The 14,166-nt window shown below is 46.5% G+C and overlaps 1 protein-coding gene and 1 pseudogene across 1 annotated transcript; one reads left to right on the top strand and one right to left on the bottom strand.

The window, feature by feature from the left end:
* Positions 1–558: 558 nt before the first annotated feature.
* LOC101768152 (dual specificity protein phosphatase 8) lies at positions 559–1,817 on the top strand. Its single transcript, XM_004969542.3, has 3 exons — positions 559–1,231; positions 1,323–1,382; positions 1,490–1,817. Exons 1-3 carry the CDS (start codon positions 662–664, stop codon positions 1,493–1,495), a joined length of 636 nt encoding a protein of 211 aa, XP_004969599.1. The 5' UTR covers positions 559–661; the 3' UTR covers positions 1,496–1,817.
* Positions 1,818–6,228: 4,411 nt separating this feature from the next.
* LOC101764630 lies at positions 6,229–11,296 on the bottom strand (annotated as a pseudogene).
* Between the last annotated feature and the right edge of the window lie 2,870 nt (positions 11,297–14,166).

Here is a 14,166-nt window from a genome sequence, read left to right as displayed (position 1 = left end):
CAATCACAGTTACCAAACGTCGTCTCAAAAAAGATTCTACACCTACGTAGCCAGGTTTTGCAGATGCAGGCTCGTCGGAGACGGTACGAAAAAGTTTCATGCAAGCTGCCAAGCGGACGCAGAGAGTCTCTGAAAGAACCGCCCAACGACGCTGCTGGTCCCCCGGAACCCCGCTCGGTACGACCTGATGCTGATGGCGGCGGCTCGACCTGATGGCAACTTGAGAACCCGTGATGTCACTGCGCCCGTCGTCCGCTCCGCACCCGCACCCGCACCCGACGGGGGGCGGCGACGGGAACGAACGCGACGGCGCCCGTCCGGCGGCCCGCGCCCGTCCCAATCCCCCGCGCGCCACACCCCGAACCGAGGAAGCCCACCGCACACACACACCGGCCGCGCCGCGCCGCCGAACGCGAGGGCAAACCAAAACCTGAAGCCCGAATTACAAAGGGTTTTTCCAGAAATAGATGGATCCCGGGGGTCCGTACGGAAAAACGCCTCCCCTTTACCCGCTGTTTAAAAATCTGGCCCCTCTTTCCTTTTCTCTCCTCATCCGGGCCTTCCTCGCTTCCTTCCTTCCTTCCGCCCCCTTCCCTTCCTCCTGTCCATCTCCCTCTCCCACGCGCCCGCCCTGCCCCCTCCTCTCCTCTCCCACCCTCCCATGGTCTTCATGGCCGCCGTCGAGAACGACCACCACCGCGGCGTGAAATTCGCTCCTCCCCCGTCGAATTCCCTGGCTCACGCGGCGCGGCCGCCGCCGCAGCCGTCGTCGTCCCGCACGCGCCTCCACGACTTCTCCTTCCCGACCGTCAGCTGGGGCACGCACCGCCTGCTCCGCTGCTCCAAGAACGGGCCCGGCTCGTCGCCCCCGCCCTCGGCCCCGGATACCCCGTCCCCGGACAAGGAGAAGCTCCACCGCCCCGACGGCGGCGCGGGCGCGGGCGCGGGGGGCTCGCTGCAGCGCCGGCGCTCCTCCGCCCAGCGGCCGTGGAACCTCCGCACCCGCCGCTCCGCCACCGCCGCGCCGGCGCGTCCCGCGAGATCGGACGGCGCGGAAGAGGAGGCGGTGCTCGCGGAGCGCGCGCCTGCGCCGGCGGCGGAGGCCAAGAAGCGCGGGTTCTCCGTCGTGCTGTCCAAGGAGGAGATCGCGGAGGACTTCATGGCGATTCGTGGGTCGCGGCCCCCTCGCCGGCCCAAGAAGCGCCCGCGCACGGTGCAGCGGCAGCTCGACGTAAGGATCCCTATGCCTGTAGAATTGAAATATTTTGGCTCCCCCACTGAAGTCGGCGTCTCATGCGAATTTCCTTGTTTCGGGATTGCAGTTGCTGTACCCGGGATTGAGCCTCGCAGATGTGACGCCGGGCTCCTACAAGATCGAAGAGGTAAGGGCCTGCCCAATTTGTATTTTGTGGTGGTGTATTTCAGTGTTTAAGTCGTTTTCTTTGGTTTGGCTCTGAACTTCTGAAGGTGCAATTTTGTGTTCCTGCAGAGGTGATTGGGTGCTTTCTTGAAGCTTCGGATGGACGGAGTTTTCAGTTTCTCTCATCTTTTTCTGTTTTCTTCTGATGGCTAACATGTCTGTTTCATATGTGTTTCGTTCTGGGTGGATTAGAGGATGTTGAGGTGGAATTGCCTGTGATTATCTATCGGGCTGTGGTTGGCGAGGAGTAGGTTCAGCTTTTTCGCAATTTGGTTACTGGGCTTGTAGGATTGTCAATTGTATAAAGGATTACGATCCTTAGGTGGGGAAGTGTGTTGTCATGTACATGGTCTAATTTATGAAGCAATCTAGTTGTTAAATTACCCATTGTTCTTTTGATTTTGGGCCTGAGATGTGTGATGCTCTGGTGCATCTTTGGCTTCCCTTGCTGATGGTTTTTTCTTTTACTTGTTCAATTTGCTTAGTAAACATACATGAAAAGTTGAGATTCATAGGAAGTAGCTTCTTTGATTTTGAACCCAGCATTCCTAGGTTGTTCTTTGCATCGGATGTTTAAGCGAGGGTTATTTCTAATTTAAGAGCATGCATGATTGCTCAATGGTTCTGCTTCACAAGTCAAAAGTTGCGGAGTGATTGATTTCGCAAAGATAATTGCCTTTTAATCTTATATGTTTAATGTTTTTATATGATGATTGTTGTGGAGTACTGGTTTTGTAGATGTTGTCTGATATGGACCCCATATTTTATGCTTATCGCATTTGGAATTTTTATTCCGTTGTTCTGTTCAGGCTGTTGGTTTGTTGTATCACGCCATTTAGTACTTTAGTGCATAAGCAAGTCTGCATTTCGTTTTGGTTTTGAAAATGCAGAATTCTGTGGTCTGATCGCTTGTATAAAATGCTGCTTTATCTTGGGTTCATGGATGAAGCACCAAAATTATTGGCATGTCACAAAGGATGCAAAACATTTTACTGGGTACCTAACATTGCTTGCCAGCTACCATCAATGTTGATCACTGATAGGGAGGTTGTTGGTCCCGATTACTAGTCTTTATTCAAACAAATCAACATTTCATACCGGAATTCTTTTCCTCGTAATCTTGAAGTGCTTGAGGTTTTTAATTGACCAGTAGCTTCTAGCTGCTTGCCTTCCTGTAAAGTGGAGCTGGGCTGTTCCTGAGGTCGCTGCTGGCCTGGTGCTTGGACCAGCAGGCGAAGCCAAAGCTAATCTCTGTTTTCAGTCTACTGTCATATTGTCTTGTTGGGCAAGGCTCTCTATCCAGATGTTGGGCAACTCTCCTACGGTTCGCTACAATGCCAGCTATCCATACAATGCTCCCTCGGTTTTCAATTACAGTGCTTTTGTTTCGTTTAAATTACAATGCTTATCTATCATGAGCGTTCACAGGGCTGGAAAAGTACGCGCACGTGTTTTAGTGTTTACAGCGAAGAGTGTGTTTTTTTTATAGCAGAAAAACACTGTTGCGATCTAATTTTTGAGCCCTTCAGCTCTCCATAAAATGTGCGATTTGACAAGCAAGCAACATGAAGCAGACCCTACTCAGTTCGTTCTCATCAATTTGTTTTGACCCGGCTTTGGTGTATGGCAAACTACAGTTTCCGAGCGTCTGCCGTTGATCTTATTCCTCCTGGCTGCTGGGCGACGCCTTATGAGCGACCCACGGACAGCAGCACACTTGGAAGAATCGGAGGGTACTTTCAGGGTAACATGTCCACCGATCAGTCAAACAACGCGTTACAGTCACAGCCGGTGAAACGTGTAGCAAGGAAAAGTCACACGCAGACAGGCAAGAGTCGTGTTGTATTTGGTCAGCCTGCAGAGCGTGCACGTAGTACGTACCGAGGTGAGCTGATCAGCCGCTGCCGCTCGCGAGCATCCTCCAGCTCGCTGGAGCGTCCGCCTTCGTCGCTCCGCACGTCAGCTGCCGCTGCAACCGGCGTCCCGTGATCCTCCTACCCTGCTTCTGTTTCCGGTTCTCCAAACAGACTAGAAACTTGGCGCGGCGGTTGCCGCGCTTGACATGAGTTGGCCATTGTGATCTTGGGCCAGTGTACCTGAGTATCTCTCCTATTTTCCGTCTCTGTTTCCAACTGAAGAAGCTCAACACAGCTATTATCTTGGTTGGAGTTAACTGTTCCAAGTATTGGGGCCATTCTTAATTTCGTATACATGCTCTTTGGATTCAAGTTAGTGATCTGGTGAGCGGCAACTATTTGAAGGCGAGCACAGCAGAGGGAGGAGCATGATTACATGAATCTACAGCTTGGTAGACGGAGGAGCAGACGAGCAGTCGCACTTGATAGCCATCTTGCTGTTGGGGTTACGCACGCGCTCGCCGTCGTCCCCTTGGCACACCTCCACGCGTGCTGCTGCCGTCGTCCACTTTGCGCACAGCGGACACTGCCGCCGCTACCCCGTGCAGTCGCCCGCCGGGCGCGGGTGCTTCGCCGCTGAGGGCGACGATGAGGTAGCAAGCGCCGCTGCCTTCCCCACTGCCGCATCGGGCTCCCTGTGTGCACATGCTCGTGCTCCACCTTCTCGTCAAAGGCGCCGATGCTGCTTCACCCCACGCTCGGGGCGGGGCCCATGGACTCTAGGCTCGCTGTCATCGCCCTAGCAGGCGCGATTGCTCGCGACGGGCATTGCTGCTGCTGCCATATGTAGTCGCCTGCCGGGCGCGGCCACTTCACACCATTGCTGGCAACGACGAGGTAGGCAGCGCCATTGTCTTCCCCACCGCCACAGGGCCCCTGCGTGGAAGCGTTCGTGCTCCACTTTCTCGTCGCGGTGGCCGGTGCTGCTACACTCGCGCTCGAGGCGGACCCGTCGCATCCAGGCTCGCTGAATCTCCCCAGCAGGCGCGGCGGAGCTCGAGTGCGTGGCGCGGGGGAGAGAGAGGGGGCGAGGGGCCGTGCCGCCGCGTGGACCGGGAGAGACAAAGGTCGCGAAGACGCTAGCGGTAGAAGGGCTGGAACCGACGGCTGAGGAAAGCGATGCCTGAGATCCGACGGTGGATGTTTTCCGGGCGATGTGGCCCAATCACGTGCCCGATCTTCGATGCAGGATTCCTATAGAGATACTCTAAGTCATATATACAAAATACTCTTTTTCGATAAAAGAAATTTTATTAAATTCCAATATCGTTATAAGTTCTCATTTTTACATAGCATAATGCACACGACAGATACTCGTGTCGATGACAGATCGAACAGCTCACGAACTGCCACTTTCGTGATGCTTCTACTTTTGAGACGTGGTGCATAGTAAAGCAAATGGCGTACATTTCCTAGCCTGCTACGTTGGGTTGGCATGTAGCACCTACGCCGGTACGCTAGGCAGCCGGGGACTGGAGGAAAGCTTGCATTAGTACAGGAAAGTCGCCTCACCGAGATGTGATTTACTAATTTGTGATAATTGTCGCCTGTTGATCATGATTCATGAGTTTTTTTTTCAAGAAATGATTCATGAGTTCCTGACAACTATAGGCCAGATAGAAGCAAGCACAACGATTTACATATAAGCGTTGATTATTGAGAGACAACCAATTCTACCCTACAAGAATAAGCATCGGCTTTTGACACACATCTCGCATTTTTATTTTGAGAAATATAGTACCAATTTTTTTTTCAAAAACTTTAGAATCAAAGTGATAAACTCAATAACATGGATAGACATACATCATAAATTGAGTGCATGCCTCCTTTTACTGGGCCTTCGCATACTCAGCAAAATAAGACTAATTCAAAAAATCTGAAATTTAGGGGGAGGGGGCATGTGCCCTGATTGGACCCTTCTTGAGTCCACACTTGTCAATAACATTATGAAGGCGTATGCAAACTGTATACTTTTGAAACCTAGGAAAGCATCAATTCTGAATCACCCAATGACTGGGACCTTATTCAGCTATTAACCAATAGTTGCAATAAAAATCAGATTTGTATAGATGAATGATGCCATGACAAGATCACTGCATAGCTTTGGCGAAGCCCTACCCAGCTTGCAGCAGTTACCTCGCTACCCCTCCTACCACCGCCGTCACCATTGTCGCCCTTGGCTAAATCCGTCCTACCAACCATCCTTCACCACCTCGGCTAGTGTCATAGCCACTGCCTTTCCGTGGTTGCCGCAGACCATCAGTTCGGCACGTCTCCTAATGATCTTCCTTCTAAGCACTCAACCCTAGTCTTGAGACCGCAACCCTACCTCGTTGGAGTTGAGAGGAAAGGCAGTGAGAGGCTCAAATTGCTCAACATGATAGGATTAACAAAAAATAGTTGATGAGAAAGAAAATACGTGGTGGTTGAAAAAAACCCGACTCGGAGGAAGGGAGTTGGAAAAGACTCGTATCATAAAGAGTTCCTCATGGAGATGTAGGATTCGTCTTGGGTGAATCTGAACTTCGGTGAAACAAATTCTTGTATCTCCTCGCTATTTTGCTCTTCTTTGCATTTATTGTTAAACTTGTGAATTTGGTTGACCTACTCTAGTGTTTATGTTTGTGAAGTGCAGGAACTTTGTGACTCTGCTAAGAAACATCCTCTGAGCTTATACTGCAAGTGTTGTTTGATCTCTAGCTCAATTACATCACATAGCTTTGGAGGTCATCTCTGCCTGAACCAAAACCGGAGGTTTCAATTTTGGAAACCGGAAGTTTGGTTTCTGGCAGAGAGTTGTTTTGATTCATTGCATTAAGTGTAATTTCATGTTACGCCTATGCATCCCCCTCTAGGCGACATCAATGTTCTTTCATTCTTCTGCCGCATACCCTAGTGACGCTTGTTCATCCTTTCCAAGCGAAGCTTTTTGTAGGGCCCTAGATTCCTTCATCTCATCCGTCACCTTGACAACTTTGAATGAGCGCTTCTCGCCATGGGTGATAGGCATGTACTTGCCCTAAACCTGGGTGGCTGTAGCAAGTTCCTTAGGGGTGGAATCACCAGCCTGCCAAGGGGAAATTTGTAAGACGTCTTTGACACAACAGAACAAATCATCGTGAATTGAACAAACAAAGAGGAAAGGCTTCCTCACCTTGACCTTGCGAGCACGTCTTGGGAAGATCACAAGCTTGGCCATGTAGGTTCTTGCGGCGGTGATCCACTGAAATGCAAATGGTTGGGGCAAGCTTCTTGGGAATACCAGCTGCCTGAAGTCACTTCAAGAGGTCAAAGTTAATGAGAATAGGTATAGGTATACAACACAAAAGAGCTGCACAAATGAGCAATAGTGTTTACCTTCGGTTCTTCAAGGGTGAGGCCCCTCCTGGCCCTAGACTTCATGTTGTACTTTGTGTGACTAGCACTGAATAATAGGGCGAAGAGGTCCAACAATGGGGTGTGGGAACATCTTTACAACCTTCTTTTACAGAAAAGCATACTGAAGGCAAATAATGAAACATGTCTCATGCGCAACTACAATGGACTAGGTAAAATTCATGCAGTATGCAAATTTATGCACATGAAGACAAGTAAATATTGTTTCAGAAACTCAATAGCCACATAACAACAAGTAAATATTGTTTCAGAAACTCAATAGCCACGGAAAGGAAACTAGTCTCAATAAATAATTATCTGGCCTAACTAGCAAAACTATGTGAATACAATCTTGAAGAACTGCACCAATAAGAAACAAGACATGTACACGATCTATCAATTGTGGGTCTCAGATAATATTTGTATGTATTATACATGTACCATTCAGTTCTAGGAATTTATATATGTTTAAAACTGGTGTTCTCACAGGCCAGCTAAACATAGCCACACAGCACAAGCCACAAAACCTGAGTCCATACCTTATGTGAGCCATATACATAAGAATCCAAATCTGAGTCTCTTGAACCATCAACTCCATCTCAAGTGTGAAAAATATTGCCATTCCTGCAGGATAAGTTAAAATCGGAAGTTTCGGTTTTTGAAACCGGAGGTTCCGGTTTTCAACGGGAATATTCTATGGGCCTGTGATTTACCCCTTCTCTTTCCCATTCATCCCTATCCATCCAGCCCGACCACTTACTGTTAGGAAGGTTGTGTGATTTTTGCTAGATCTTATAAGTTGGGTAGTAGAGAAGAGCCATTTGTGAGCATTAGAAGAGCACTCATATGCTAGAACACTGGTTCGCCTTATCAAGTTTCAAGTGAAGCATTTTTTACTCTTGGAGGTGTGCCTCCTAGATGGCTAGGCGTCACTCGGATGCTCCCAAGTGTTGACGCCTTTTATTGATACACTTTTACCCCTGTTTATCTTTAATAATGACATGAATTTAATACCTAAAATATTGATCACACCTAATAAACTAGTCATTTTCACATGTGCAACGTATTTTGGAGGATATTCTGTTTTTGCGGGAAATTGGACCTAAAAGATATTTTTGGATAAAATTCTGAACGACCAACGAACCTGTCAAAGATGAACGCCAGCGGGTTCAGAAAGAGCCTAGGACAATCAGCCTGATGAAAGTCCAAGCCGATCGCCAGGGGTCTTCTAACCTCCGTTGACGCTCATTTTTGGTAAGCACTCCTCCAAGATTACTTAAGTATGTGAAAAGTTTGTGAACATATAATAAGAATCACTTCAGAATCAAAGAGTAATCAAAGAAGATCAAGTGGAGATTTGGAAAGTTATTAAAGATCAATCTTATCTCGAAGCTATCAATGTGCTAGGCCCACATGCAAGAGAAAAGAAAACTCCAGAGCACCTGAGGGGACTTGGGAATGAAGCAGGATGCGAGGTGCCAAAAGGAAGGCCCAGGCCGATCGGCTTGGACCCTCCTAGGTTGATTGGCCTGGGGTTTCCTTCGTCCTCTCACCTTCCAATTTTTACCACGCGCTCTCCAGACTATAAATACCCCGAAAAACCACTGAGACCCATATCCAAGACGATGTACTCAATGTGAAGCAGCAGAAAAGCAGAAGGAGCTTGAGGGACACCACTTCGGAGAGCCGAGGACTGTGCAGTTGTTGGAAGTTAGCGTAGCTGAACCTCTACCGACGTGATCACCCTGCGAGGAAGATCACGCTGGAGTTCTGGAGCTAGGAGTCATCAGGATCAAGGTAGGATCCCGGTGGTGATCTTGTGATGTACAATCATTCATGGTGAAGTAATAGATATGTTCATGTTCTTAGCGATATAAATATCTCCTTCGATGGTTTTATGTTTTATCGGGTTTGCTTGCTTTTCAATCTATGAATCAATGATAGATTGCTTATGGTGTTCTTGTGGTCATGGTGATCGGATTTGCATGCCTGATCTACTGATGAATATAACATATTTTTTTGATCAGGTCCTTAACCTGTTTGCGCTGGTAGAGGTGATCGTGACAGGATCTTTCTTGTGTAAGGTAGGGGTTTCGGGATCCGAACCGGAGGTGTGGATTTAAAGATGGTTTTTACTAGGATCATATATGTGTTGCTTTGCTATACATGCTTGGAATTACAACATATGCATAGTTTAGGTTTGTAACACTTGCTATTTTAGCCATCAAAAGTGATTCTGAAGAAATAGAAGCAAATCATGAAGAAAAGGAGAAGAAATTGGCTAAAAATCAAATTCGGGTCAAATTTGACCGAAATTTGAATTTTGAATTCACAATTCAGAAAAATTTGTCAAAAATATGGAATGAAGGGATAAGAGTGTTTAGAACTTGGAGATCAAGATTGGGGACAAGATCTGGTCCTAAATATCTCAAGAAAACAAAAGAAAGAAATCAAAACTGAAAATGTACTGTTCCTTACCCGACAATAGAAAATTCAGAAAACAGCACAAGAGTCCATTTTGGAAATTAATTTCTGCCGAATTTTCCGAATAAGTGGACCAAGGCAACTGTACAGTGATGAAGAATGGACTCTGGGCCAGCATATTAGGGTGTTGTTGATCATGAACCACCAAGGGAACCAATTTAAGTTGAGGCCTAAAGTTGGCACTCTGCCATTTTCGGTTAAGACCACTGAATCGGCGATTTCTCTAAGTCTGAAAACCGTGACAATTAGCCATCTTTGGAGCTGAATTCAGAAAAAGGGAGTGTAAAGGGTATGGGTGTTCATGGGCAAAATGGAATTCCTGATGGTTGTAGAGTGTAATTGGTTTGTAGTTGGACTAAAAGGAAGGGATTTGGACCACTGAAATTATTTACAAAGTCGGGTAAATGACCCTACTCAAAGGACTGACGAACTGAATGAAGTGTCAAAGGAGATTCAGTTAACTGAAAGGAGAAATTCAAAATTCCCAACAATTGGATGTTTATCTCGGGCAAGAGTTTAAATATGAAATGTAGAGCTCGAGTTTATCTACAACTTTGCTTAAGCAACTTGTGGACCATCGGATGCAATTTTGATTGTGGCTCAGCTCTGAATTTTTAGGCGTCAGAAACAAAAGAAGGGGGGTGATAGAGCCGAGCTCGACGTGTCGCCGCCGGCGTTTCCGGTCGACCGCTAGCACAGCAGCTACGCCACCTCCTTGCCACGCGAGTCCATAGCTAGGCCACGGTGTCGACCATGCACACAGTGAAAACTTCGAATAACTACCGCCCCCGCCGCCGTGCTTACTGTGTGTTCTTTTTACCGCCGCCGCCCTCTCTGTCACACCACCGCCGCCGAGCAAATTCCCCCACCACACCACAGCTCCTGTCGATTCCTTCCATCCACACCTCCACACACACCCTTCCGACAACCCTAGCAGCTTGTTGCCCAGCCTCTCCGTCGACATGTCTTAAACCGTCGTCGTTTCCATCCGCCGTCGCCGCACCTCCTGCTCACGGTGAGCACCCCCTTGCTGTCGCTGTTGTTCCTTGTGGTCAGTTTTAGGTAGGCGTCTAGGGTGCTAGGAAGCTGTAGAGGTAGTTGTCGGGGTAGGCCGAGCTATCGTCGTGCTTAGCCACGACCGGCCGTAGGCGCCGCCGCCCGCCGCCGTGGAGGGAGTGGCTCCGGCCACCTCCCGGGGAGCTACCGCCGCGCACGGGTGCGCTAGTGCATGGGGATGCTTCCCCGGCCTAGCCCCGTCGCCGGTGGGGCGCCGGCCGGCGAGCCGCAGCGCCCCCTGTTGCGCTCGGGTTTTGGCGGGAGGAGGAAGAAGGCTCTGGTGCTGTGGGCCCGCGCGTCAAGGAGGAGAGGAGAGGGAGGAGGCAGGCCGGGCGATGGCCTAAGTGGATCGAGGGTCCAATCGGCCCAAGTGCCGGTGCGGGGAAGGGCCGTTGGAGGGAGAAAAGCCGGAGGCCCAAGTGGTCCAGCAGGCCGGCTTCGCGGAAGAGGAGGAAAAGGAGAGATAGGCCATTGGGCCGGTGCCGGTCTGAGAAAAGGAAAAGAAAAAGAAAATCGGCCCAGGGAGCCCAATAGAGGAGGGGGTAGGCCGGCGGGTAAGGTGAATAGAAATAGGAGGTGGGTCCGAGCCGTGGGCCCAGCGTAAGAGAGAAGGGGTAGAGTAAGGGCGCGTGAGAAAAGTAGGCCGGGGAGTTTTCCGGGAAAAATTTAGATTTCCTTTGTAGAATAAATAGATTAAATCCGAATTCTACCATTTAAATCATAGAAATTTCTAGGGGTGTCCAAAATTAGTGAAACCAATTTTATTAGGCTTATTTTATTTTCCTTTATGCATTAAAATTTTTATACCCTAGGAAAAATAATAATAATTTGGGTGTTTATTTAATACCTTTCTTTTAAGGTATTTAAATAAATACTTAATCTTTATTAAATGCATAAAATATGGAATAACATTTTCATAATCACAAATTATTGTTAACTCATAAGAAATTAGGTTTCAAGATTAGAAAATAATTATAATGTCTTGTAAAAATAAAAGAAAAAGCCCTAGGTAAGGTTAGTTAAGGAAATAAAATTGTTGGGCTAATCTTTTCGGGTTTTTGTGTGTTGGCTTGCAACTTTATCATGATAAATTGTATAGTCTTTGTTGGCTTGCAACTTTATCATGAAGAAAAGTTGTATAGTCTTGTATTCAAAAAAATTGCATTCCTAACCCCTGCATATGCTTTGTCATAGACACCGAAGCACCGGAAGGGGATTTCTCGGAATTTTCAGAAGGATCTCTGGAATTCGAAGAGATCATTGAATTGGTTCCCTACGAGGCCAATCCTTCAGACAGTGCTAACTTTTTTCTAGAACAAGGCAAGCCCCGGTGCATTATACCTACTTATTTTGGAGTCGATATTTCATATGTCCAATTATCAGTTATTTGCTATATGACTGCACTAAGTCTAGGAGTTGCTTGAAACCCATTCTAGTGCATTATCGTACCTTGTTTTAAGGACATCTTTGCCACTTGTTCAACAGCTAGTAAGTAACTCAAGTCTAGAAATGCTTAGTTGCCTAAGTAATCGATCTACCGAAACTTAATGTCAAATGTTGGGTCATACATGTTACTTATGAAAAAATAACTTGGAAGTTAAAAAGCGGACAGAAGCTAAGGATGTAGTTCTGTCTTCTAGATTAATTTGGTTAAGGCCCGATTCGTTGTCTTAACCTTTGGTCAAGTGAAAGACATCTGATCACTTACTGGGTATGGGACCAGTAAAGCACAGTAGGTTAGTAAACCCTCTGATCGGGAATACTTCGTACCCGCGCTTGACGTGCTGAAGATTGGCAGGGGCGTAGTCTGAAACTCACATGGTGATCAAGCCAGACGTGGGGTCCCATGTGAGGGTGCGTCCCTGGGTCCGGGTAGTCTTATTCCCAATCATTGGATTTGCTAATCGAAAATTCGTTACGTACGACCTGGACAGTCGTATATAACTGGTGATCAGGGTACTCTCCTGCAGGATGTAATTTGATCCGGATCGCCGCAATTCTCGGTTATGAATGCACTTGATCACTGTTGAGCATCGTAGCATAAATTCATGAATGCTATATCTTTCCATTAATATTTTGGTGTATGACTTAATACCTTGTTGTTTGCAATTAATCTTTTATCATCATCTAGAATGGTTAGGTAATAACTTAATTGAAATAAAAGATAAAGCTAAGGACACTCTTATAGTAAGCTCTTTTAGCAAAGAGTGTGTCAACCAGTACACCTAAAAGCTATCATGTAGTTCCAAGAAAAGCTATTATATTGGTTAGTCGGGTAAGCCTTGCTGAGTACCTCGTACTCAGGGTTATCCCTTGTGGCTATTTCAGAGGCACCGCAGGAATCCACCGAGGAGGAAGCCCCGAAAAACTAGGGTATTGTTATGAGTCTCACAATACCCTTAGAAGAAATCTTAAATGCTCATCTCCCACCTGAATCATTTATGTTTGAATCCTAGAACCTCTGTCTAACCTGCATTGTTAAGTTTATTTCAAACTATGTCTTGTAATAACTCGTACCTCGTGTATGTATGTAAAAATGTAATATTTGTTGATGCTTTCCCATCGCGGAAACAATCCTGGTGTATGGCTATGAGACGTAACGTGGATCATTCGAGGAGTCCAAGGGACACTCGACGGACGACCGGACTTATACTGATTTAAGTGCGTTTCGGATAATTGTTGCATCGGCAGCGATTAGGCGCATTTAAACCAGTTTAAGTTGGACGGTTCCGCCACAAGGTTGCTCTAGATTGGTTGCCTCTGCTCTATCTGTTATCTGTTTGTACATGCTTAGTAGATTGGATCTCAATCACTCATCAACACCAAGTTAATACTAACAATACTAGTTGCTATAAGTTTCACGGATTGATAAACCTTGGTGGAATACTCTGAGGGAAGAGTTACAACTGATCTGTGCGCTTGCGGTTCACAATTTGGCATGCTAACTGTCGTCAATACCAAGGTGTGGTGAGCCACGGGATAGTTTGTGCAGGTCGAGCTTCGCCTTCGAAAGGGAAGAAGCTAACTAGTGAAGTGGTTGAAAAAGACCCGACTCGGTGGAAGGGAGTTGGAAAAGACTCATATCCTAAAGAGTTCTGCAACAGTGACTCTGCTAAGAAACATCCTCTAAGCTTCTATTGAGTGTTGTTTGATGTCTAGCTTAGTTACATCACATAGCTTTGGGGTCATCTCTTCCCAAACCAAAACCGGAGCAAGCTCTTGGGAATAACAGCTCCCTAGTTATCTGTTAGCTTATCCAATTTTGAACTCGTGCAAGACAAACATAAACCATAGCTTATCCAATTTTGAACTCATGCAAGACAAACATAAACCACAGCTTTCGACCTAAGCTAATTGCATAAATAAACAACAATATTTTTGCAGTTAAAGTGATATATGTTAGCCGATAGCAAGGTGTATATGATGATTTCTTCAAGCTCAAGATTTGCCGATTTAGTCTCTTTAAGGTGTTTATAGAGGTAGAGTGTACGTGCGTGTATACGAACGTTCACATTTGTACCATATTAAAAAAACACAAGTTTAACACAAACCATTTGCAAACATGTAATCATTGAACTTATTCCCGAAGACATGCCTTTTCGAAAAAAATAATCAACTTTTGTTAAGCAAATTATAAGCTTTTATTCTAACTTTGACATAAATTTACATCTTAAACGCAAAATCACTTGGGTTGCTGCCCTTTCTTCAGCTGAGATCATTGGGTCAGTAAATAACCTTATTTATGCGCAAGGAAAAGGTTGTGGCCTTGCGGGTTTTCAGCCATTATCACTTACAGAAGCCTTATGTGATTTAGGATACATTTGAATTTGTATTTTTGTAAATTATTTATTTTGCATGTTAGAGATCGTTTGGAAAAGTTTATTTTAAAATGACTTCGCTGCTGAAGTCAAAACC

Source organism: Setaria italica, chromosome V, assembly GCF_000263155.2.
Source record: "Setaria italica strain Yugu1 chromosome V, Setaria_italica_v2.0, whole genome shotgun sequence".
NCBI lineage: Eukaryota > Viridiplantae > Streptophyta > Magnoliopsida > Poales > Poaceae > Setaria > Setaria italica.
This window is presented reverse-complemented; position numbering and strand designations above follow the sequence as displayed.

Bases quoted from the DNA above. Each gene is read 5' to 3' on its own strand.
- LOC101768152 (XM_004969542.3), top strand. From the start codon at position 662: ATGGTCTTCATGGCCGCCGTCGAGAACGACCACCACCGCGGCGTGAAA. The intron at 1,232-1,322 runs GTAAGGATCCCT...TCGGGATTGCAG, and splicing joins CGGTGCAGCGGCAGCTCGAC to TTGCTGTACCCGGGATTGAG.